The sequence below is a fragment of the Anser brachyrhynchus genome, assembly GCF_964034855.1.
Source record: "Anser brachyrhynchus genome assembly, chromosome: 12".
In the NCBI taxonomy this organism is placed as follows: Eukaryota; Metazoa; Chordata; class Aves; order Anseriformes; family Anatidae; genus Anser; species Anser brachyrhynchus.
In genome coordinates, this window is record NC_137707.1 from 4,715,605 (window position 1) to 4,738,910 (window position 23,306).

The 23,306-nt window shown below is 41.7% G+C and overlaps 1 protein-coding gene across 7 annotated transcripts in view; it reads right to left on the minus strand.

Annotated features, from left to right (window-relative positions):
• CDH13 (cadherin 13) overlaps positions 1 to 21,631 on the minus strand; it is a 489,849-nt gene extending 468,218 nt beyond the window's left edge. For 3 of the 7 annotated variants that reach the window (XR_013938364.1, XR_013938365.1, XR_013938366.1), the window contains exon 1: positions 19,125 to 19,343. Coding sequence is in view for 1 of the 7 variants with exons in the window: in XM_080552450.1 (XP_080408576.1) it covers positions 19,125 to 19,169 (45 nt within the window). In the remaining 6 variants the exon portion in view is untranslated. Of the gene's footprint in view, positions 1 to 19,124; positions 19,350 to 21,507 lie in introns of those variants that run through there. The other 4 variants (XM_080552453.1, XM_080552451.1, XM_080552454.1 and 1 more) reach the window with 4 other exon arrangements.
• Between the last annotated feature and the right edge of the window lie 1,675 nt (positions 21,632 to 23,306).

Sequence of the window (23,306 nt, forward strand, 5' to 3'; positions counted from 1 at the left end):
CTCTAAGTTGTTCTGCATATTGTTACATCTGATGCATCTCCAAGGTCTGCAGATATTTTAACGCTTTGCTTTCGGCCTCTTTCCAAATCTCTGATCAGTATTCCCTTGGGAACAAAGATTTCCAAAAATCTTAAAAGGACAATTGTCTTAGTTATGCAGGGCCAAACACTTTTGCCTACCATTTTCACAATTGATGCTTGTTCAAATAAGAACTCCCTCTGTAAGTCTGCATGTTTAAGCAGGGAACACTTGTGGTTAAGAATGATCAGATCCAGCCTGCTAGAGTTGTACAGGAAGGAACAAACCCCCGTGGTCCACAATGATGCTCTTTACGGTAACTACCAGCCTTTAAAGCTATCAGACTCGGTGAGTCTTTATTTGTACCTCTGGTAGGCCAGTCCTTCAAACTACTACATGCACATACATACCTGCTTTGCCATCGCCTTTTCCTTACGACTGCTTTCATCAGGGGTTTATGCTTGCTACTTTCTTACAAGCCTGCTACGTGTCACTTTGAAGACTCAGAAAGACACTGCCCTTGCTCTTCAAAACAGTTCATTTGAGCATTTGCTTTCATTTCAGGCATGCGTCTTTGTGTTCAAAAACAGACAAGTTCAAAATATAAGAGCAAATTCATACCATGCTCTGACTGGATTTCATATGAAGATCTCAGACTTCATTTAAAGGAACTTGAAGCAAAGCTCCAATCTTAAGGCACACGCTAAGAGATTAATGAGTTACAAACCAAGCATTACCTTTGTGGCTAAGAGAAGTCACTGTAGTATGACAAAAGCCACAAAGTTTACCTTTGATTTTGCCTGAGTTACATGATGCGTATGATCCTGCATACAAAATTCAGACATACCTTCACATACACAAACGTACACATGCATACATGCAGCACTCCCTTTATTGGGGTAAATAACGCCTTCACATTTCATTTCACCTCTCTATCATGAAATGCTTTTCCTCCCAGATCTTTCAGATTTCAACACCTAAATTCTGCAATTGGTTGTGCCTTAACAGTAAACAGAAATATAATAGTGTATATTTCAGGCAGGTCAGCTAATTAGGTTGTTTGTCCTTGAGAGCAAAGATTGCACAAATGCTTAGTTTGAGGGCGTTGTGCTAATGCTGAAGATGCTGTCAGTGCTCAGGTAATATTCTGAATGGACTTATAGCTCACAACAAGTAGAGTTATGAGAATAGCATGTATATGAGATGCATGTATATTCCCTAAAAGCTTGGGGAGGCTTACCCTCTTTCAAGCCAGTTTTGTTTATAAAATGCTGGCTTAATTGAGTTGTAAGGACTCCTCAGAGAAAGATCTAATTTTTATCTTTTGTTAACACCATAAATATTAAAAGCAGAGAAGAAACAAGATGTTTAACTGTTACTGATATTTGACAGATACATACCTTAATTTTTAAGAACATCACAATCATTGCTCTCAATAACAACGCCAAAATGATGATAAATTTTAAAAAGTAAGCATTGCTTTTCAAGGTCTTGCAATTTAAATGCTGCATTCCACCAAATACAGAGTTGTCTGAGAAAAAAAAAAGATCTACTATTGAGCTAATATACACATCAGGCTGCCATAAATACAAATTCATATTTAATCACTCATATAGGCCAGTATTACTTTATTTCTTACCTGGTGTTTCACATACAGGAGTCTGATGGAATATTTATTTTAATAATTAATTCTCAGTTGTTAGTTCTAACCTCTACTTTGAAACCTGCTATAAACAAACAAACCCATTTGCAGCAGTCAGCTGTGAAGCATTTGGTGCAAGACTTCCAGTCAATATGTCACCATGGCCACTAAACCAATATTATATATTTCTAGTTAATATGTGACAGTGAACACTGTAAGACTGTTATATATTTCAAGGCCGCACAGGATACTACACATAGAAAAGAGACCACCAATGTGGTCACGCGGGGAAGTTTGGGCAGACCGTATTTCTCTCCTGCTCCTCCCTCAGACCATCTCAGAGGGAAGACTGCAAACAGCAGCCAAGAGTGGCTTGCACAGTATCTTGAGCTGCAGAAGAATTCAGTCTCTGCCTCACTATTTCACTAAAACAGTTGTTGCCCAAACTCAGAAGTAGGTAGGTGAGCACATTCCAGTGAAGGAGAAAGCTGTAGTAATTTGTTCTCTCATGCAGAAAGAGAAGCATTCCTAGAAGACCACCTCCGCTCTTTTCTTTGATCACAGCTAACTGCAGACAGCACGCGGCGAGAACAGGAACCTAATTCTTTCGGCAAGTTTAAAGCATGACAGAAACATGGATCCAGCAATTGTCACATGTGCTACTGAGTTGTTCGACATTGTATTGCTAAGAGTACCCATGTTTTCATTCCATAATTCACAAATGCCTTTGCACATTAACACCTATCAAGGTGACAAAGGAGGACAAACTGGAAAGAGAGGACAGCCCGACGACTTCTGTGAGTCTCAGCAAGATGGGCTGCCCTTCTGCCAGGACTCATGTTGATCACTGTAAAATATTTTTGTGCCTGATGAACACAATTCGGAGGGCAGTGGCGTGGGGTATAGTAAGTGTAGGAGAAATAAGAACATGTTCCAAGAGAAATCTCTGCTTTTATTCTCAGATTTGTAAGCATGCAACTCATATTAAATACTCACAAGCAAGATTTAATTTAAGTTGTCAAGCAAAGAAAATGGAACACTCCTGAAGAAATAAAAAAAAACAACAACAACAAAAACCCAACAAATCAGATGGAAAAGGAAAATATTCTTCAAAACCCATTGATCCCTGTGTTATTTTACTTTGTTGACATCAATGCTGTACTGAATGTATTTCAGATTACTGAACAAGAACAAAATGATAACAGCAAAGCTTCCCCTTCGGGTGAAGTCATTCTGTCAACCATAATTCCCCAAGTGCACTAAAAATACATCTTCATTGTCACAAGATGACTGCAACCTATCTTTAAGACAGGCATTAAATGCTGGCAATTGGATACACTGCAGAAATAAAGTAGATAGTTTGTATCCTAAATTAAAAAAAAAATAAAATTCATCTATTTACTGTAATTCAAGTTTTAGTCAGTCCTAATAAATGGAAAGAATGCAAGACTCTTTCCAAGGCACCCCCCCCCCAAAAAAAAAAAAAAGAGGTATGCTGCTCTGGGCTCTCTGTGCATAGGAAGAGTACTGATGGGTGATTTGGAGCTCCTGAGCTGCAAATGCCTCCTCTTTGTTAAAGGCTTCCTAAAGGACTGCATGTGTTGCTTTTCTTGCTTTGCATTTTACATTTTCCCCTTCCTCAGGAAGATGATCATCTAACTTAATTTCCCAACTTCTGTGAGAGATAGCGTAACAGAGAAAGAGGGGTCCCTTCATTATGTAAGGTTATTCATAGCACGCAGTAATGTAATTCTGCCTTGAAAAATGCATCCACTAGGTATTCTTAACGATAATAAATAGCTATAAAACACATTTTGGAAGAATATAGATCACTTGTCTTCCCCCTTTATTTGCTATGCTACCCAATTCAGGGCCTGGCTTCATGCAAGTCTCCTGTAGCTCTGTTTTTGGATGAGGTGAGCACCCCAAACTCAGCCCAGTCACCCCAGGAGACGAGTGTCCAGCATCTCTTGATTCTCAGCTCGTCCACCTCGGAGCCATGCTCTTATTATATCCTCAAAATGAGGCACAAGCTCATGGCTTAATTTCTAACTCTTCTGAATGCTAGCACCTTTTGACTAAAAACTTATTTTCGCAGTTTTTCTTTTATCAGTTTCTGCTACTCTGGAGCCAACATATCAAAATCCCTTCCTGATTGGCCTCCAGCAGTCCATAAACATCTTACAGTAAATCCTGTAGCTGGAGACGCGCTGCTGGTACCTTGCTGGATGTGCTAGACAGCAAAATGAAATAAATGTCTATCATAAGAAACCGTATTAACTTAGCTTCACAGAGCATTTAAAGATTTCTGTTACTTTTGGTTTCCCTTGATTTATAAAACAGTTGAAAACTTCTGAAGTTCCCTGCCAAGCAGAGTTATTGCTCCCTGCCACCACCCCCAGCTCCAGAGCAACTGGCCTGGCAGATGTACTCAGAAACTCTGGAAAGCCTGTCCCTCCAGGACAGTCTGACAGCCAGTAACTGACCAAGAAAACATAGTTGCTTCTTCATGTTAGCACACGCTTTAGTTTAAACAGTGTTCTAGAGAGATTTCTTACTATTAGGATTCAAAGCCCTTTGCAAGCGTGGAAAATGAGGCAGAGGCATGCTTGCTAGACCTTACAAAACCTTGGATAGCAGAACCTCATCTTTCTAGTCATTATTCAAACACAGGTCCCCAGACTGACGCTGCAACTGAGAGGAGGCTGAAAGTATTTTAGCAGATAAGATAGGCATGTGAAAGGAAGCAAGGGGAATTTTAGTAAATAAGACAGTCTAAGGGACACATACTATATCTTCCGCTACCTATTGTGTGCGAAAAACAGTTCCTGATAGAAACAAGAAACACATTTCAAGAACCAACTGAAACCAAATCTGCAGTTTAAGCAGAAGCTTATGAGTCTGCGCTGAGACGAGAGGTCAAGCAGCAGTGATGAGGAAGACTCACTAATCTTCATCCCCATGACCCCCGGCGACAACTACCAGAAAACACTGCGCAAGCACGGATAGGAGGAATCTGTGAAAATGATTCCCTGGAACTAATTTCAATACAAAGTGGGGATAGGTCGTGCATATGCATAGGCATATCGAGAAACTTCATGCATATGTAACTCTTCACCACATATAACCAAGGCAAGTGCTGTGTTGGGGTGCACACAACTTTGGTAGGACTACCCCCCTGCCACCCAGCGCTGAATAAACATACCTACTTTACGATCTTACTGATTGTGGAGTTTGCTTTCTGCACATCACAACCTTGATACTCATCCAATACATATATATGTGGAGACTGTCTATTTCCACCTATGCTTCCTTTTAGTATTATAGACACATTTCAATGTTGAACACATTAGGGACTGCTATTGGCAGCAAACAAAAGGTTAACCTTTTCCAAAGTGCACTTACTCACAAGACTATTCTGACATTTCAGAAATCAAGAGGAACTATTATTAGCTGTGTCTAATAATATTGCAATTTCCCACCCATGGAATCTGTGTGCAATCCTCCATTGAATTGGCAGCCTTTGGTAGTATCACTGCCACATGATTTGAACCAGGCAAGTCTCAAAAACATTGCCATAGCACTGTGTAGCCAGCCTGAAAATATCTTCACCGCTCTAGGGAGATGAGTGATCCCTTTGGAATTGGTTTTTGGAACTGTAAACTAATGAATCACTAACAGCTTTAAAGTAGACAAAATGTATTGCAACACAGCATGTAATGCCGCAGAACCGAAGGAAATCTGTTTACAGTGCTTCAACAGACACTTGAAATCAAGATGCTCAAGAAGGATGAGGCTGTTAAGAGAAAAACAAAGCTCCAAGTGCTGTGAGCACAGTTATCCCTACCAGGGCCAGCAACCACCAGGGGTACCAGCCAGCACTGCACAGCAAGCAGCAGCTCAAGTGAGAGGGTCCACGCAGAAACTCGAGAAAGAGCCCTCTTCTGGGTCTGTTGGGCACATGCTCCGGTAATAAGCACAAAGATCAGGAAGTTCTTCTATCATTCCGACACATTCACTGCCTAGATAAGCGCAGAGAGAGCTGCCTGGAAACCTCATCAGCAAGATTTATGCTATATTTGGTAACGGGACAAGGTTGACCCCAAACTCTGTATTCAAGCCAAGGGACAGCCTCACGCATGTGGCTGGTGGGAAAAGGCACTGTTACACAGTTTAAATTCCTAGTGAAGCAGCACAGGCTGAAGGGAGAGTCTCCAGAAAAACAAAGTCCATGGAGACATTGCTGGGTGGGGAAGGGCAAAGCTTGAGACTCTCAACCTAAGGACGTGCCACAGCTTTGCTTAAGAAAGCTCTCTGCCCTACTTTTGTCCAGCTGAAACAGGGCTGTTAGACAAATAAGATGTCTTCAGACAGGAAGAGACTAAGCAGAGAAACATAACTTTGAAGGGAACAGTTAAAACCTTGTCTGGAAAAGACGTCAAGTTTAATGCTCAGGTGGTTATCCAGGGTCTAATTACATATTTACAACAAAGAGTTACTGCAAATACCAAGGGACTTCTTGCTTGAAGGATGCTCTCTACCCATTAGGCTGCAATCACAATTTCTTGCCTCCCTCCCTTTCAGCAAGAAGCTTTGCCAATAGCAGTGAACAAAACCAGAGAGATTTGTTTACAGGTGCTAACACAGCTAGCTGATCAGATAGTTCAGCAATTCACAACAGAACGTACGGAAGAAGGGCAAATTAAAAGACACGCTGATTATTATTTAAGCGGATTGCTCAAGATTTGCTATTAAGGAAACTCATGTAACCACAGCCACAGGAAGTGACTACACGGTGAACCAGGGAGTAAGAAAGTGGGATGAGAAGGGAAAAGTGTTTCTCCCTTCTGTACTGGACTTGACCAGCACACGTCAGGGAGAAGCTTATTACAAATTAATCAAGGAGGAGCTACTGTTCCCATTTACTTAAGTTTCCAACCCTAGAAATAAATCCTAATTCCAGTGCCCCAAACACAAAGTAGATGTAAAAATGCCATGCTGGAGATGCATCCCCTACCTCAGCTGCTGCGTGGCCTTCCTTCTCTCCCCCAGATAGGCCTAAGAGAAAAGCTAACTCTGATCTCTTAGTTCAAAACCCATCCCCACCCCAAGAGCCTGGCACAAAAACCTCACTCCACATCTTTTGCTTGCAGGCTGGGAAAGACGTACTACATGTACTTCCTCCACTTTTAAAACAAAGGAATGTGCTCACAAATCAGCAACAGTTTTAAGAGGAAGAAGAGGGGGGATTTTTAGTTCCCATCATATTTTGAGCCATACTGAGAGCTGTGCACGTTTCCCAGAGCAGTCACGGAACGGGGAGCAGCAGTGTAAGAGGCCTGGCATGCCCCTGACTCAGCCACAATGCTATTTTAACAAACCCAGCCCTTCCAGGAAGGGTCAGCTCAGGGCACAACCAAACCCTGCTGGCAGCACTAACTGATCGGGCATAGACACACCAGAGAGCACTAACAGAATTACTCACTTTTGAAATCTGCTCAGAGCAGTACTAAGAGGAGGCTGCACCCAAGCTAAAAAGGCTGCCAGCTAGCTCAGAGGCACCACACGTCTTTTTTGGGGGATGTAGCAGACCTGAACTGCAGGCCAGTCCCTGAACTGGAGAAAATCAAAGTTGACTTGAACCCCAACTCCAGTGGAGCTCGCACGCATTGTCCTGGGAATGGCAGGCATACAACGACAGGTCTCAGCTCCAGAAACCCCTGTGCTACCAAGGCTGCCAAAGCAGAAGTAACGGTAGCTTGCTCACAATCATCACATTTTTTCGTCTACATATGCCAAGTAACTATTTTTCTATTTTTGTTTTATTTTCAATATTTTAAAAGGTCAAACGTATTTACACTCTCCTGTGTTCTCTCTTCTTTATCAGGGCTTAAACTGAAGCACTGCCAGATGAATTGTGAGTCATGCAAACACCACAGGAATACAGTGTCAGAAGCAGAGCCATTGTACATGAATTGTATGCTCAGTTGTCAGGAGAGGTTTTTTCCCCCGTTTTAAGCATGGAAGAACCTGTAGGAAACTAATGGCTGGTTTGCAGATATGCCTAAAGTCATGTTTTCTTCTCTTTAATCTTTGCTCTTCAGCTGGCCTCCAAGAGATGTCAGAAAATAAATAAAATAGGATCATACATAACAGCTGGCCCATAATATTTGTTTCAGCAACAGACATTGCCTACTCTGAGCTTTTCCTGGGATCTGGCTCTCTTCATATTTGTTGCTAGAAAGCTGTAACAGAGCTAAACCCTTCCAGGTCTTCCAACCCTTTCCTTCTTCTCCCTTGCCCGTGGGACGTGCTCATTTTTGTTGTTATGCAGTTTAAAAGTATTCTTGTGTTAGATAGGACGTGTGGGAAATGACTTGCTACACATAAAAATCTCTTCATACAGCTAAAGGAGAAGTGGCATACAAATAGTTTAAGAAGAAACTGCAAGGTGCTGTCCAGCAACAAAGGTTGCTTTAGCCTCAGACCTTACTCTGTTTGTTGGCTGTTCTCTCTTTTCCCATTCCCTCCCCATCCAACTAGTCAATTAGTGGAAAGACAATGCCTAAGTTTTATTTCAGCTGTGCCTGTAACAAGTTTCCCAAAGCATGAGTAGAATGGATTGAATGATTATGAACACCACAGTGTTAACACAGCAGGCTGAAAAATATAATCTATTAAGACAGAGCATATAGCAAATGAAAACAAAAAATCCCACCAAAACAAAATGTAGAGGAGGTGAGTTCTGTGGCTGGGCGGCTAATGAATGCTCAGAGCCGGGGAGCAGATGCAGAGTTTACAAAGGATTAAATTTCCTGCCTTCCATAAACCAGCATGCTAATACATACAGAAAGGCATATAAAATGGAGTAGAAGTACTGCTGTTTCTTGATGCCAACAGCTTCAGATCCAGATACAAGCCAAAGCTCTGGATACAAGTGTCAGCCTAAACAAATGAGCATCAGGTAAGATTGATGGATTTCCATGTCTTCATTTAAACACAGAGTCACACTGAATGCTGCACCCTATTCCATTATATACCTTTTAACTAATTAATAAACATAAAAGGTTATTTTCAAAATCATTCAAAATCATCCTCCCTTTTGCCTTCCCCTTCCCTTCCAGTTGTTATGTGAGGAAGAAGAACAAGCCTTAACATTCTTCTTTCTGCCAAGGAATGGGACAAGAAATGGAGCAGCTACATCAGGAAGTTTATTAGTAATAACTATCCCAGCAGTTCTGGCTCTCTAAGAGATCACCAGCTTCATACCATTAACGGAGGAGGTAAATTAAATCCCCCAGCACAAGTGCAATTAGAACTAGACTGCCTTACAGAAAGGTGGAGAGTCTTAAGAAATTAAAGTCCCAGGGCAGGTTTACATAACTGGCAGTCTCCAGTGGCAATAGTAGTTTCTATTTCATTTTGGTTGATCTGAATTTACCAAGGAATGCACGGGGTTAGTACACAAGTACAGACAGCACAATGCTTACAGTTATTTACCACGTCACTACAGGTTACAGTTTAATGCTGCACTACCTCTAGGCAATCTGCAGATTACCCAGTGAAAATAAGCAGGGCCTACATAGCATGACAAAGGAATGTGACTCTCCTTAGGTACATCTGTTTTTCCTCATGCTGCAGGAAAACCCCTATCATCTTCTCATCTATCACCAAAAGAAAAACATCTCCAAGGATGTTCTATAAGCACCAGAAAGAACAAGGATGGACTTTCCCGAAGGGCCCACTGAGGCTTATCTAAAGGACAAGTTCAAACATGGCAGTAAAAATTATTCATCCTTTAAATGGTCACTTTCTCCCATCACCAGAACTTCTGGAAGAAAGTTTGAACAGAAAAACTAAAAGCACTCAGACCATCTGATTTTTTTTTGTAGCAGATGAAGTGTAATTTGAATGAGGATATTACAGGTACGCTGATGCTTGCAGCCAGCCCGGAGGTAAGGCAGGGAGAACTGCTCATGCTGTTCACATTCACTTTTTTCATACAAAAAAAATCAAAGTCAAGAACGAGTTGGAAAAGCAGTGTTGTTCAGGTTCAACGTGAGTTCTGGCAGACAACCAAATTGGTTTCTATTTCAGCCAAACTCCTTCAGCAACCCGTACGGGTGTGTTATCACTGTTTAGTTCCCACACACAGTAAGTAAGAAACAGGCTCATGAAAGAACAAATGCTTTGAAAGTTACATTCTTCAGAAGAAACGTGAAAAGATTGAATCCTTATTTCAGAGGGACACTATCAAACAGGAGGAGGCATCTGTTTCACAAAGTCAGAGATTAGTCCATGCAAGTCTCCAGTTTCTCATGCTTTGGGCTTGAAGGAAATGGCATCTCCCCCAGTCCAAAAAACACAATGAGGCTTTAGGACGGCAACACCACACTTCCCGGAGGTAGACAGTGAAGTGGAACAGCCACAACCAGGCAGCTCACCTCCTACCAGCACAGCCTAGGCTTCTGGTAGCTCTGCCTCCTCCAGTCTGTGGAAGGGAGGGAAGATGGGAACATCATCCCATTGATATCCTTGTACCATCATCACCTTACGTCAGACGGGAACACACACAGGCAGGGGCTCAGGAATACGCGGCCACTGAGACCATGTCTCACATTGGGGTGGAAATAACTGAAAGAGGATTTTGCCAGCAGCCATCATGTAAAACTCAGCAGCAAATACACATTTTCCTTATGCCTAGAAGAGCTCTGTGCAGTCAGCTACACACTTTCTTTTTATAGTTCTTCTACATGCAAAAATATTAGCTGTATAGAGATAGACAGGTTTTTGGCAAATCGTAACTAATTATATTCTTGAGAGTTAAGTAGAATTATTAAAATAATATCATGTGCACCAGCTTCTGATTGGCCTAAAGACTGAATTTATTCTGGGCTCCCTCCAATCAGAATTAATCTTTCGATAGTACAATGAGCTGTCACTACTGAATCAACACCAGCAGCAAAAATGACAGCAGCCTACATCATTACTCAACTAAGATAATAGACCTAAAGTCATTGGAACAGGCAGATGTTGGAGGCTGTCTCCCATTTCAGAATAATGTTCCTGTTGTAACTCAGCATTTATTTTAGGGAAGCAAGGATAAATTCATTATTATTTGCAGGGTGTTCAGATATAACAGTAATAGAAGCCATGTAAGCTTCCCAATGTGAACACGGTAGAAATGCACGTGGCATCAATACTAACCATCCCTCACCTCGATGACACAAAGCAGGGCGATGCAATCAATCCACGTCTGCTGAAGACCTGCTCCTGTGCTAGCGTGCACAACAGTGCTTTGCTATTGCAAACTCAGAAAAGTAAAATCGAGAGATGGGCAAGACCAGGAGTCATTCCCACAGGACACATTTCATGCTTTATTCCCAGCAACCTTATCATTTTTCCCCATAGCATGTCATGTCTGAAATCATCATCTAAAAAGCTGTTTGCCAGATTGCAATAATCAGTATCCCTGCTGCACAGAATGCTGCACTTCTGCAGTGATAACCAAACTGCAGAGAGCCAACAATTAGGAAAAACTACTGATGACATTTAAGGCTGGAAATCATATTCTGCTTAATCATTTCTAAATGAGACCTTTTAATTAAAATAAATCAGAAGAAAATAATAATTCAAAAAATAGAAGCAAATGTCAGACCCTTATCTATTTCAGAACAGTAGCGTAAATGGGTTTAAAAAGCTGTGCTTCCCAGTACTGCTGGGCTCTAAGGACCATCCTTACATCTTCGTCCCACAGAATAATATCTCCTGCAGTGATATTACCATGTATTAAGGAAAGGTGGCTGAGCATGGGTCTAACTACTTTGGTATTCAGATCAGAGTTCTATATTCGTAAATTAGCAGGGTTATCGATATTCATAAGGCAAGATTTATAGAGTTCATAGTCCAGTTAGTTCAATGAGATCATGAATTATGAAAACACAAGACATTTTCAAAAAGAATAAAGCCACTTAGCCTGACACAGAATACAGCTGTCAGGTAGCAGGGTAACACAAATATCCAGAAGCTGAAACTGATTTTTATATATTGTTCTATTTTAATTTCATTCTCATTTGTCTTTGCCCACAGTTTTTTCATGTTGCATTTCACCTGGATAAGAATGGTAGATAACATCCATGACTTCCTGGCACTTGCAAAGCCGGTTATCTTATCTTGGCAGAAGGTCAAGCTGGACACCTTTTCATTTGGCCAGTTATCTAACTACTAAACAGCTCAGGCCCGCAGCTGAGATACCCATTCCTGCCGCGTAGCATGGTTGGAGTTGCTCAGCTTCCTCTGACAGAGCTCAGAAACAATGGGTTTAACGGGGAGGGAAATGCCCATCCAATTCTAATGGCTAATTCCATTTCCTTTCACTTCGAGAGCAAGGTACCAGATGCTCTGGATTTCCTGCTTTGTTAACTGCAGAGCAGCGTTACCTTCAGCTCTCACATTTTGATATAGCTGTTTGTTGTTTGATAAAACGTGGCTCCCCAGGGAAAACATGGGGCTGTCTCTAGAGAAATGTGTAAGTACCTTATTTGGCAGTAGAGGAACTCAAAGCCAGCAAGTCTGTCTAGGGCAAAATGAAAGATTTTGGGAACACTGGTCTCAGGATTGTCTCTGTTACCCGAGCAGTTACCAATAATTGGTTCAAGGTCAAAATGCACCTACTGCATCTTAAAGACCACCTTAAATTAAGAAAACTGTAACAGGTTGAAGAGGGGACCACTCTACATGATTTTTTCCCCATCCTTGTACACTGTCTACACAAGCTATTGATCATATTCCTAACTCATGCGCGCTGAGCTAGTTTCCTAGTGTATCCAAATGAATTTACAGCAGCTAAATTCTGCCTTTGTACAGTGACTACAGTGAAAGCCAACGGCATTTATTCAACTCTAAATGGGTTCAAAATCCCCTACATTTGACTCTACTCAGAGAGACTCTTCCTTAAAGACGCTTCGAACAGAAACCCTTCTTACAATTCCAAGTTATGCCAAGACGATGAAAAGAAATTGATTGTCTATAAAGCAGATGAGCCAATTATCAGTGTGCTAAGTATGTTCTAAAATACCTTTTGCTCCACAGTGATTGAAACAAAACTCGATGCACTAACAACAATTTGGTGGATTGATTTGAAGCCGTATGAGAAGTTATTCATCCCCCCTCCACCTCTGCCACAGGTGTTTGTTACTGTCCATGGGGCAGACTGCCACTGACATCTAGCATCAATATCCCTCCACCTCCGTTTCCAGCGAAGCTTGCTGACTTTGCACTGGAGCAGATAAGAAGCACCCACACTTGTTCTCAGGTGGCGAAACAAGAGGTAACCTTTAACGATAATCTTCAGGACACAAGTAATAATAGCTGAAAAAAGCTTACAAGCATATTCGTTTGCCGGTGGGCATCTCTCACACCCTAAAGTGAAGACGTAAACCTGTAACTTACTCCATCTTCATGCATATTTCTTTGCATACAGCCATATTAAAAGTGCTGTGACAGCTTAATGGACTAGAACCTGTGGTTTTCAGCATTTTAAGTCCTTGTTACACACAAGGTCCATCTGCTATGACTACTCATTTGCCAAAAATTTCTTCAAACTCTTAGAAACACACTTTCTGTCTGTACTGTTGTTAGCACATAACCTTCAAACGTACAAATTATTTACTCTTCATGACATACCAGACTGCAAAGTCCTTGGGAATTAAATAAATGCTAGCTTTTGGAAATGTTTATTGCCACTACCAACAAGGAATTAAACATTAGTAGTTCACAGCAAGAGAACAAAAGAGGCTAGACTGAAAGACATAGCTACTGTTAGTTTTTCTTTGGTTTTGTTTGTTAGTTTTTCTTTAAGTCATAGTTTTGAGAGTAGAACCTTTATCAAAAGAAATCTGAGGAACCTTAACTGAGAAAAAATGATGAATTCCAGAGGGCTGTATATGGACACAAAATTTTGAGACACTTCAAAAGCTTGAAGGTGGGTGTTCAGCTCCCTAAAAACAATACCCCTTAAAGATACCAAAACACATCCATACATGGATGTTCATAGATATGAGAAGTTATTTAAACATCCGAATCAGCTTTTCCAAGTGGTTAGAGATACTGATAGTCTACTGTGTGCTGAAAAGATTCACTCCATCCCACCCTTAATAGCTCATATTTATTTTAGCCTGTTCTTAGAACTGTTTTAACCAGCTCCATCAAACCAAACCTTAAATTTCTTCTTCCTTTTTTTTTTTTTTTTTAAGCCAAGAAAATTAATGGTGCAAAGCATAGTTGAATACTGAATAAGTTAGCACTGGAATGAGTTCCCTACATACAAAACAGGCTTTTAAAGAATCAGATTCTTCCATTTGACAGAGAATACAGTACACATCACGAGTCAACACTAAAACAAGCAGTAGGCAAATTTCCAAGACCTTTGAATAATGAAACAGCGGTTAATAAAGCAAGCCTTATTTTTCACTACTCTTTGGCTTTTAATATCCTACTGATTTGTATACACTAACACTGTTCTAGCTGCAGGCCATACAAAGTGACACAAAAAGTCTCCCAGCTGGGCTGGTCCCATCTGTATGGTGATTAGGAACCCACAAATATCATCCAGAGCTAACAGGGAAGATCTGTTGGCCACCTAGGTCTTCTGAGGATGTTATCTTTGTCTCTCCTCCCCAGCAGACATGGTAGATTGCCTTTTTGTCCACACAGATGAAAGATTACTGGTTAGACTACAAGTGATACACACACAAAAATTATATTGGTGTTAGCATCTGTCAAAGAAGGAACGAGTAAGTGATTTCCATGAAACTACTGAAGCCTCACCACCATCCACTAGCACCGTGTTTCTGCCTGAGGTCCCAAATAGAGCCCCCTCCTCCCCAAAGGCTTAAAGGCCAAACCCACACCCAGTACATGGATACAAGCCAGCAGCTAGAGGCAAGAGATGTGGTTCCAAGCAGTGATACAGGAAGAGTATAACACTAACAACTCTTATCTAGCTTGTCCTCACGTATTAAAAGAATGGAGAGAGCCTACTTAACTAGCCAATAGCAGGAAGAAAATGAACGGCAGAACTTTGTCTCTTCTTGAATATTTGCCACTCTTACTATCTACATAGATCTAATAGCTCCTGTTGCTCTGGTCTATTGAGCCGTCTTTTAGAAACGCTCATTTCTTGGCAAGTTACTAAGAATCAAGTCAACATCCCCCAATGGATTATGGCACAAAGACATTACATACAGCAGAATAACCTTTTTCAGTTTTGGATTATCAGAAACAGAAACCAGGTCCCAACATTTTGCTTGAGCTACCTCAGGAATAGAGAAATAGTATCTCAAGTAGTACACAAAAAAGTGAGTTTATCTGTAATGCTGTAACTCATAGCATTTTCATGACTAGTTTCCACTCATCTATTACATCAAATCCCTCTTGCTTAGCAGTAAAGAGTCTGGTCAGGTCCTGTGTAAGAACGTCTTTAAAAGGTTAGAGCTGTTGCCCAACATCAGAATAATTCACCAGGGGCCAAGCTTCCCTTCAAGGCAATATTTGACAAATAGTACAGCAGGACTGCTGGAATGGTTCTGTGTTTTGGGAGACACCATCTTTTGAATATGAGGTATGCAAGAGGAAGATCTTCGACTACATAGCCAAAAAAAAAAAAAAGGCCCTGAAACTGTCAGGAGTAGGTGTGAGCCTGCTCACAAAATGCTCATCAATACAAATAATTCTACATAGTAATTGGCAATGAAGTTTCTCTGACATTTTTAAAGCATCTTTTTTAAAGCTCAGGTATAGCACAAGGGATATAGGACTCTTTCCCTCTAGAATTCTGAGATCATAATCCTACTTAAGCTAAATAAGCACCAACAAGATACAACAGGGAAAGTCTGGTCAGAATTTGAGCATAGTAATTAATGTTGTTTAAACAGACTTTGTGAGCAAGATTTTTCTTTTTTTTTTCTCCCTGAAGCTGATAAATTTCTTTTGCTTTTAGCACATTGGTGTTGACTTTCAAGCTGTACATGGAGCCCTCTTCTGGAGAAATTTGAAAAAATAAAAGCTTAAGGATACAACAATGTGGTCTGTGCATTTGTGGAGAGTTTTAGGACTAATTGTCCCTATTTGCTATAAAGATAAGCTTGTAAAATTTACACACGCTGCCCAATTCACTTAGTTCTAGCCCAACAGAACATGACAGTTACTATTAAGACTATGAAAAATTATTTTTCCCTCATCTTGTAAGCTTTACTTTAAAAAAATTATCTTGGATTCATCTGCCTGCATGCAACGCATAACATACAAAAGCAAACCTGTGAACAACTTTTGTTTTCGAATATTTGTGTACGTGGGCCTTAAAAACCATCCTTTGGGGAAAAACAAAAAAACCCTCTGACTCGATAGATTTAGAAATCTGTAGGTATTTACTGCTTAGTGTACATTTTATAGTGAACTGCACAAGCTACCAGAGTACACTCAGTTTTTATTGTCAACTTCAGATCAATAAAGCTGCATATTATAGATACGCTTTCTAGTTTTAAAGGTGATCATGAATTAAAGGGTTCCTTGAAACATATCTTATTCAGCTACTCCAAGTAATGTTCAGTTTTCTTCTTGGTGAAAACAGGATAAACGGTAGTAGTGTAGACTAGGTCTTTGCAAACAGAGAAAAAAAAAATTATCACCCACCTGTTTAGTACAACTTTTAATCAACAAAGCAGCCCAGTAAACGTTTGAATGAAAAAGTGTGATTCCCCATTAACATCCTCATCCTTTTAATGCTTCAAAAGATTTTTTTCTATATTTAATAAATTCATTTGAATTAAATGCAAACTAAGAACACACAAACCAGAAGTTACCAGTTTTATAAATGATCTTTCAATTATAATAGCTTTCATTTATTTCAGTTCATGCTCTCAGTCTCAACAATTTGAGACTTTTTCTACACTCTAAACTTTGTTATCATTACTTTGAAATGAAGTTCTTCCTATCCTCTACTTCCACAGAAAGTATTACATTACTAGATTGCTACTGCTTAGAAATCATTTTATCAAAATTGAGCTTTGCTGGTTCCACTAGCATTGTATTATAGGAGACATTATTGCTACTGCTGAGGGAGGAGAAAAAAATAAAACTCATGAAAAATCCCAAAATGTGTTACAACCACTACACAGCCAGATGGCTGCATTTGTTTAATATGTTGTTTCTCACATTCTTCTGTTTACTTTTCCTGTCACATGAAAGTTGTGCATGTGGTGTGTCAAAGAGAAAAGCTGAGCAGCGTTTCAGTAATTCCCCTTTTTCATTCCCTAGAATGCCATCAACTTCAGTTCATACTTTAACCTGTCAATACTCAACATCCTCACTCCTGAAGACGGATGTATGAATGCTTGCTTATTACAACTCTAACTCATTTACTCTTAGACACAGTACATAAAGTAATCCTGGAGGTGTGTTAAATCACCAGACACAGACGTTGCTAGATAAAGTTATATATGCCAGTAAAGAAGTGGGGTGCAGTTTAAACAGAAACGCAGAGCTACGCTAAAGTACCACAAGCTCATCCCTGCTGTGTGCTCGGACTTGCCTCAGCCTAGGAAGAGCAGAAATGCTGAAGCATTGGTAAAAGTTGTCAATGAGGCACACAGTTATGCTGTGTCCAGAATCAGGTGGGGTGGGGGTGGTTCTGGTGTGAGGTTTAACAGGCCTTAGAAGTCTGCTACAGAAAATGGGCAGAAGAAAAGGGACTGGAGTCACAGAGAATGCCAAGCAAACTGCAGTTCATCAGATGACAGGTCTCGAGCCCAGGGGCACCAGCTCGGCCTATCTGCCTGTTGCCTCTACCCGCTCCCCCCGCAGCTCCCTGAGCATTGTCTCCCACTGGCAGCTGTGCCAGCCCAGGCTGGATCTCAGCCCACTTTGACAACAACTCCGCTGCAGAAGCCCTGTGGACACCCCAGCCTGTCCGAGAGGCACTCTGCCCTGCCTGGAGCCAGACTCCGCAGGGCTGGCGAGCTGCCTGCTGGGGAGCCCCCTGCACGCCCGCATGGCCTCAGCTGCTGAGGACACCCCACGAGGGACACCATATACATCCCCAGCACCTCAAATGCACCCCTCACCAGTGCTTGCAGGCACCATGCCTATGGCCCAGAGCAGTAGCTTTCATTTATTACAGTTCCCTAAAGGAGGAGGTTGCCCTGAACCCTCCCCAAATGCCTGTGCGCTTGCTCACGAGTCCCCAGCCACTGAGTCTCCTGTCCTGCAACTTCAGCCACCCCATTAATGCTTCTCCCCCTTATCGGGTTCAGCCAGGACCCAAATATCCCAGCCTGGACCCACAGCATATACGTGTTAGTTCACATGACTGCTGCCTACACTCTTGGTGTGTCTCCTGTCAGCAGTAAAGCTCTCCCAACGGTCAGCCCCCACCATTTTCCTTATCCTCCTATTTCAAAAAACAAACTAAATTCTTTCCGGAGATTGCAGTCACACAAACACAAGTGCACAGACTCAGTGTCCCAAGCACTAGTTTGACTCTAAAACCTACCAACCCTCTAAGGGTTAACAAAACCACTCGATCACAAGTCTAAAAAGAATTAACTTTTATCTCTACTCAGTGCACAGGATGCCAGTGGTACCGCCACTAAACGCAAGAGTTTTCAAAGCTCCTAAGACAAAAGAAAGATAGATGCATTTGTGCTGGACAACAAAGGATTCTCAAATCTCCCCAGAGCTTCTAAAAAGTAAACCCTGAAACAGCAGCAAGAGGAAAAGGGAGCAAACAGAAGGTATAGAGAAGTCAAAGCCCAGCGAGTGCCTTTGCTTTGACAGACAGCAGCAGCAGGGCTTTAGCAGCTCCGTGTTTTCAAGGCTGGGTGTTTTTTCCTCTGCTTTCTGGCAGAGGGGGATCTATTACATTTAATAAGAGAAAGGCTACATAGCAAGTCACTAACCGAGTATTACACATCTATCAAGAGAGAGTACGGAGAAGGGAGCCTTCTGCAAGGTCTGATTTTATTTTTCCTCCGCATTCCCCCCTCCCGATTTTAAAAAGCAGTAAATAATGTGAGCTGCCTATAACAGCCTATATGCCTACTACCCGGCAAAAGCCACAGAGGAAAAAGGCAAATCAAAGTTGCAGCATTTGATATGACAGAAAATATTGCTGCTGCAGCTGCTACTGAGACACTTGAAAGATTCCTCCCCTCCCTCCCCCCCGAAAGGAAACAAAAAAATGCTATATATCAGACAGCAAATTTGTTGTAATTGTAAATCAGGGAACTATGAGATTCCACATTCCTAGCAACTGGCTTGCAGCAGAGATCTTGCATCTTTCAACAGTAATTCAAGCAATGTATAATTACTCAGAAATCAGACCTGAATTACAAATACTTCCAAATCCAAATGCACAAGAGAAGGAATATGAAAGAAAGCAAGTGGAAAAAAAATACACATTTCTTACCTGGGACAGCAGAAAAGACAGAGTAAGTTGAGTTTTGTGCTGCATTTTGCCAGACTAGAAGGTACCAGAGGCTTTTTCATTCATGCACTCGGCTGCACTGAGCATATTTTCACTGTGAAACAGCCTTTGAGAAGAGACTCTGCCTTGAGAGCCAGCCAACTTCCCAAATAGATCAGCAGCATCATCACTAAAGCATTGGATAGAGTCTGATGACCAGAACCAATGGCTTTACAAGGATGATTTCTTCACAAAGCATCCCCATTTTGCATCACACATATTGGGCAAGCACCTCTCACAAACACAGCACCTTTAGAGAGCATTTTGCTTTGGTGTATGTGTGCTTAGTTTCAGTCTAACAAATCATGCCTTACAGATCTCAATAGTATTTTCCCTTTTAGAGAATCAAATTGCACAGAGGAAAATAAGAGCAACTCACAGCACCGCTGCAAAGACATTCTCTTTATTAAAATGTTAATAAGGTGTATTTTATTTTCAATAAATAAAAAAAAAAGCCACTGCAGTTTTAGTTACTTTCAAGCCTCAGAAGAACACAGTGAATTTTTTCAGTGCAGCAGAAATACAGATATTTTCTGTTTTCCCCTCAATCTCACAAATCACAATGAAGACATCAATTCTAGCCTGCAGAAAAAAATCCATCATAAGGCAATAGATTTTTATTAACTGCTCAGATAATTGGAGAACTGGCTTTTGATTCAATGAACTTGAATCTAGGACAAAGTTTCTAAGGTGCATAACCTTCAATAACAAAAACTTTTCTTTTCTGGAAGATGGGACCTGGTGTTTCAAGAACCTGCTTTTTCTGGATTGGTTGTGTTGCAGCCAAGCAAGTAGGACCAGGCAGATAGACCAAAGATTGAGAACAAATTCCCCACGCGCTCTGCATTTCCAGCTCCACCTCTCCTGCCACTCCTCATTATCACAACAATCCTATCCTTTTTTGACTTGTTTTCATGCAGCCACCAGGGTTATTTAGCAGCCCCCTTTCCTCATCTTCAGCAGGCTCTCAAGTCTCATCTAGTCTCTTTTGTCTGCCACTTTTCCCTTGCTTGCTCATCTGGCAGAGCCGTCTGCCACCGTGCTCTGCTCTGCCCCACCACAGGCGACTACTGAACCAGTGAAGACGAGCAGAGACATGGGGAGCAGAAGGCAGGTAGCCAGATGGGAAGGGATATGCATTCAAAGAAGCTGCCAAACACTTTGAGTTCCTGAGCATCAGCAGGAGCTTCCTGCAGTGAATAATGTGGTTTGATAGCTTCCAAAACTGCTGCTAGTCTACTGCTTGCAGCTCACGTCTTTTACTTACGGACTAGACAAAAACTGAAGGAGAACACTGTCTTTTACATCTAGGCCTTCGCATGCAGCAAACACTGCTCCAGTACCTTAATCATACCTGAGGATCAAGTAGTACTCAAAACATATCACAATTCAAACGAAACTCAACAGAAATTACTGTTAGCAATTATAATGCTCTATGTAACTTCAAAAGGTTCACCACATATACACTAAAAAAATCTTTTTTCCATCCCTTTTTTTATTAAGAGCTTTTTTTTTTTCCTGATGGCTAAAGAAAAAATCATACAGATTTTTAGGATTAAAAAACATAAGTAAGTGACCGATCATCTCCCATAGCTCCTTCAAAGTCTCAGCTTTCCCCAAAGCGTAAATCCCAGACTCCAGGGAAGCATCCCAGAATTTTCTGAAAGTTGTGGGGTCTATACAGGGCACAGCCTGCAGAGGGCCACACCTGCAGTATCGCTGCACACCACACAGCCCATATGGGAGCACTGGGATTTGGACAATGCCTTAAACCCCATAAACTGGGGCCAAACAGCTGAGTGAGTTTCCAGACTGACCAGAAGTAGGTGGTGACTGAGAGGAACAAAAGCATATCTACATCCTGTTACACAGGAAAAAGGACTCATTAAAAAAATAATAAGGGGGGAAAGAAAAAAAAAAAAGAATTAAGCCATGAGGTAGATGATTCGCTCCAAGATAAAAACCTGCAGTAACACAAGATTTGAGCTGATAGTTACATTTAGTTTCCACATAAGGTACGTCACAGCCAAAGGGCCACCCTGTGAAGGGGGATGAGGGGAATTGCAGGCCTGAGCCCTTCCTACAGTGCTCCAGCCACAGGGAAGCCATACTGGGCCAGTCACCTGCTCCCCCACAGGGGCGGGACAGCAGAGCAGCCATCTTGTGTGACCCTGGACAGGGCACACCACCCTGAGGGACCTGGCCATAGCCTCCAGCCATCAGCCAAAATACCAAAAGAACCACACGCTGTAGCCTTGTAGCCCCCAAAACAGCAGATATTCTCCACCAACATAAAAAAAAAAACAATAATTCATTAACCTCTTACCTCCAGTTCCACTCAGCTTGTCCTCCAGCCACAGTCTGGAACCTCTACCTCCTGCCTTGTCCTCTCTCCTCACAGCTGCTCCTCACTACCCCCTGAGAAATGATTAACTACTTCTAGAGGGGCAATTAATCTCCCTCAGTAGTTAACTTTTCACAGGCTTCTGCCAATCCCAACATGGCAGGTGTGTGAGGCAGCAGCATCTTTCCCCAGGGCTCACCTGTGCAGGGCCTAGCCACTTTTGGGGAAAGGCCCCTACATCAGCGCCTGTGTGAGGTGAAATCCAGCACCGGGTGGCCCTAGGTGATGAGAGGGAGCAGGTGGGGGTTACTAGGGGCCTCTAGCCCCCCAAAATCAGCCCTTGAGGGCTAGGGCAAGGGTTTGGCCCACTGCAGGTGGACTTACAGCAGAAGCAGGGTGATCTTGACTAATTCTCATTAGATTATTAATGAAAAGCTGGTGGGTTATAAATTAGAAAGTAAGAGGTGCTTTCTCAGTTTTTTCTCAGCCTTAGAAGACAGGAGGGGTTTCAAAACCTTCATAATATTTTTATTGAGTATCCTATAAGGCAAGGGTACTGATAATAGAGCAGAACGTTTGCTTTCTAATTTTTATTTATTTATTTTGCATAGTGTGTGTCCTATTTTACAGGAAAAAGGATGAATTAATGAATTAATGGATTAATTGGGAGGGGGGTGGGGTGAAGGAAGAAGGCAGTATAGAGTTTAGGGCATGGTCAGAGAACAGATTCTAGGGTTCAGCTCATTCCTTCTTAGGACAAGCAGTGCTTGTTGTGCCTGCTGTCTGCTGAGGTAAATTGTGAGGTAATTTTAAGCAGTAGCTGAAATGGGTTTTGGTTTGTGAGAGAAGCAAGTTCTTGCTAAGGCATTTTTGATCCAAGCCTCAATTAACTGATAGATGTAATGTGCTCTTTAGTCTTTATATACAAGATGCCATCCTTTTCACTTATAAAATCTTAAGCTATGTAACGCCTCAGGTCCCTTTTCTCTCCATAACATACTCTGGCAGTAGAGGCCAATGCTGAGCTGGGGCTAATATGAACAGTACTAATTGCCTGCAATGCATTAGATGTTGCCAGAGATAGACCCATTAGTGGATGAGGGAAGGACTCTATGGAGTGGTATACCTCTGTGCTGCCAGAAATGCCTTTTGACCTTCAGAAGATTCGTCCTTGCTCCAGTTTGTACATCCTGAGGGTTGGCTGCCATGAACCTATTGTAAGAACAGTGTAAGTTTAAGTTTGTGTTAATGGAAGTCACATAAGAAACCTGGATGTAGGAGAGAGGGACTAATTTCCTCTGCCATAGCACTGGTAATCTATAAACTCCTGGCTGCCATACCACACTGCGGCTTCTGACGCCTTGAATCCTGGAAAAAGACTATATTCCTGGGCAGAAACCAGAAGTGTGTAAACTTGATTGGCATGTCTCAAGGACAAAAAGGGCACACCGCCAACATGAGAGCATAATACAGTCCAAGACAACTTGATCCTCATATGATCAGAAATTGCCCCTGAGGACAGGTATTGTTGAATTTCTTCTAGGGAAGATGGGTCAAGTACATAGTGGAACAGAAATTCAGTCAAGCAAATGAATTCAAGAGTAAGTTTAGCTGCAGCATATTTGACATTGACCTTATTATTAGGAAAAAACATGCTGGTTAGGGCTTTCTGAAATCCTGCTGGGTTCACTCCAAGAACTGCCAGAGAACAGAAGAAAACAAGCCTGACCTGCTGTGTCCATCAGGTTTGGCACTGCCGTGCCTACAGAGTTGCTACCACT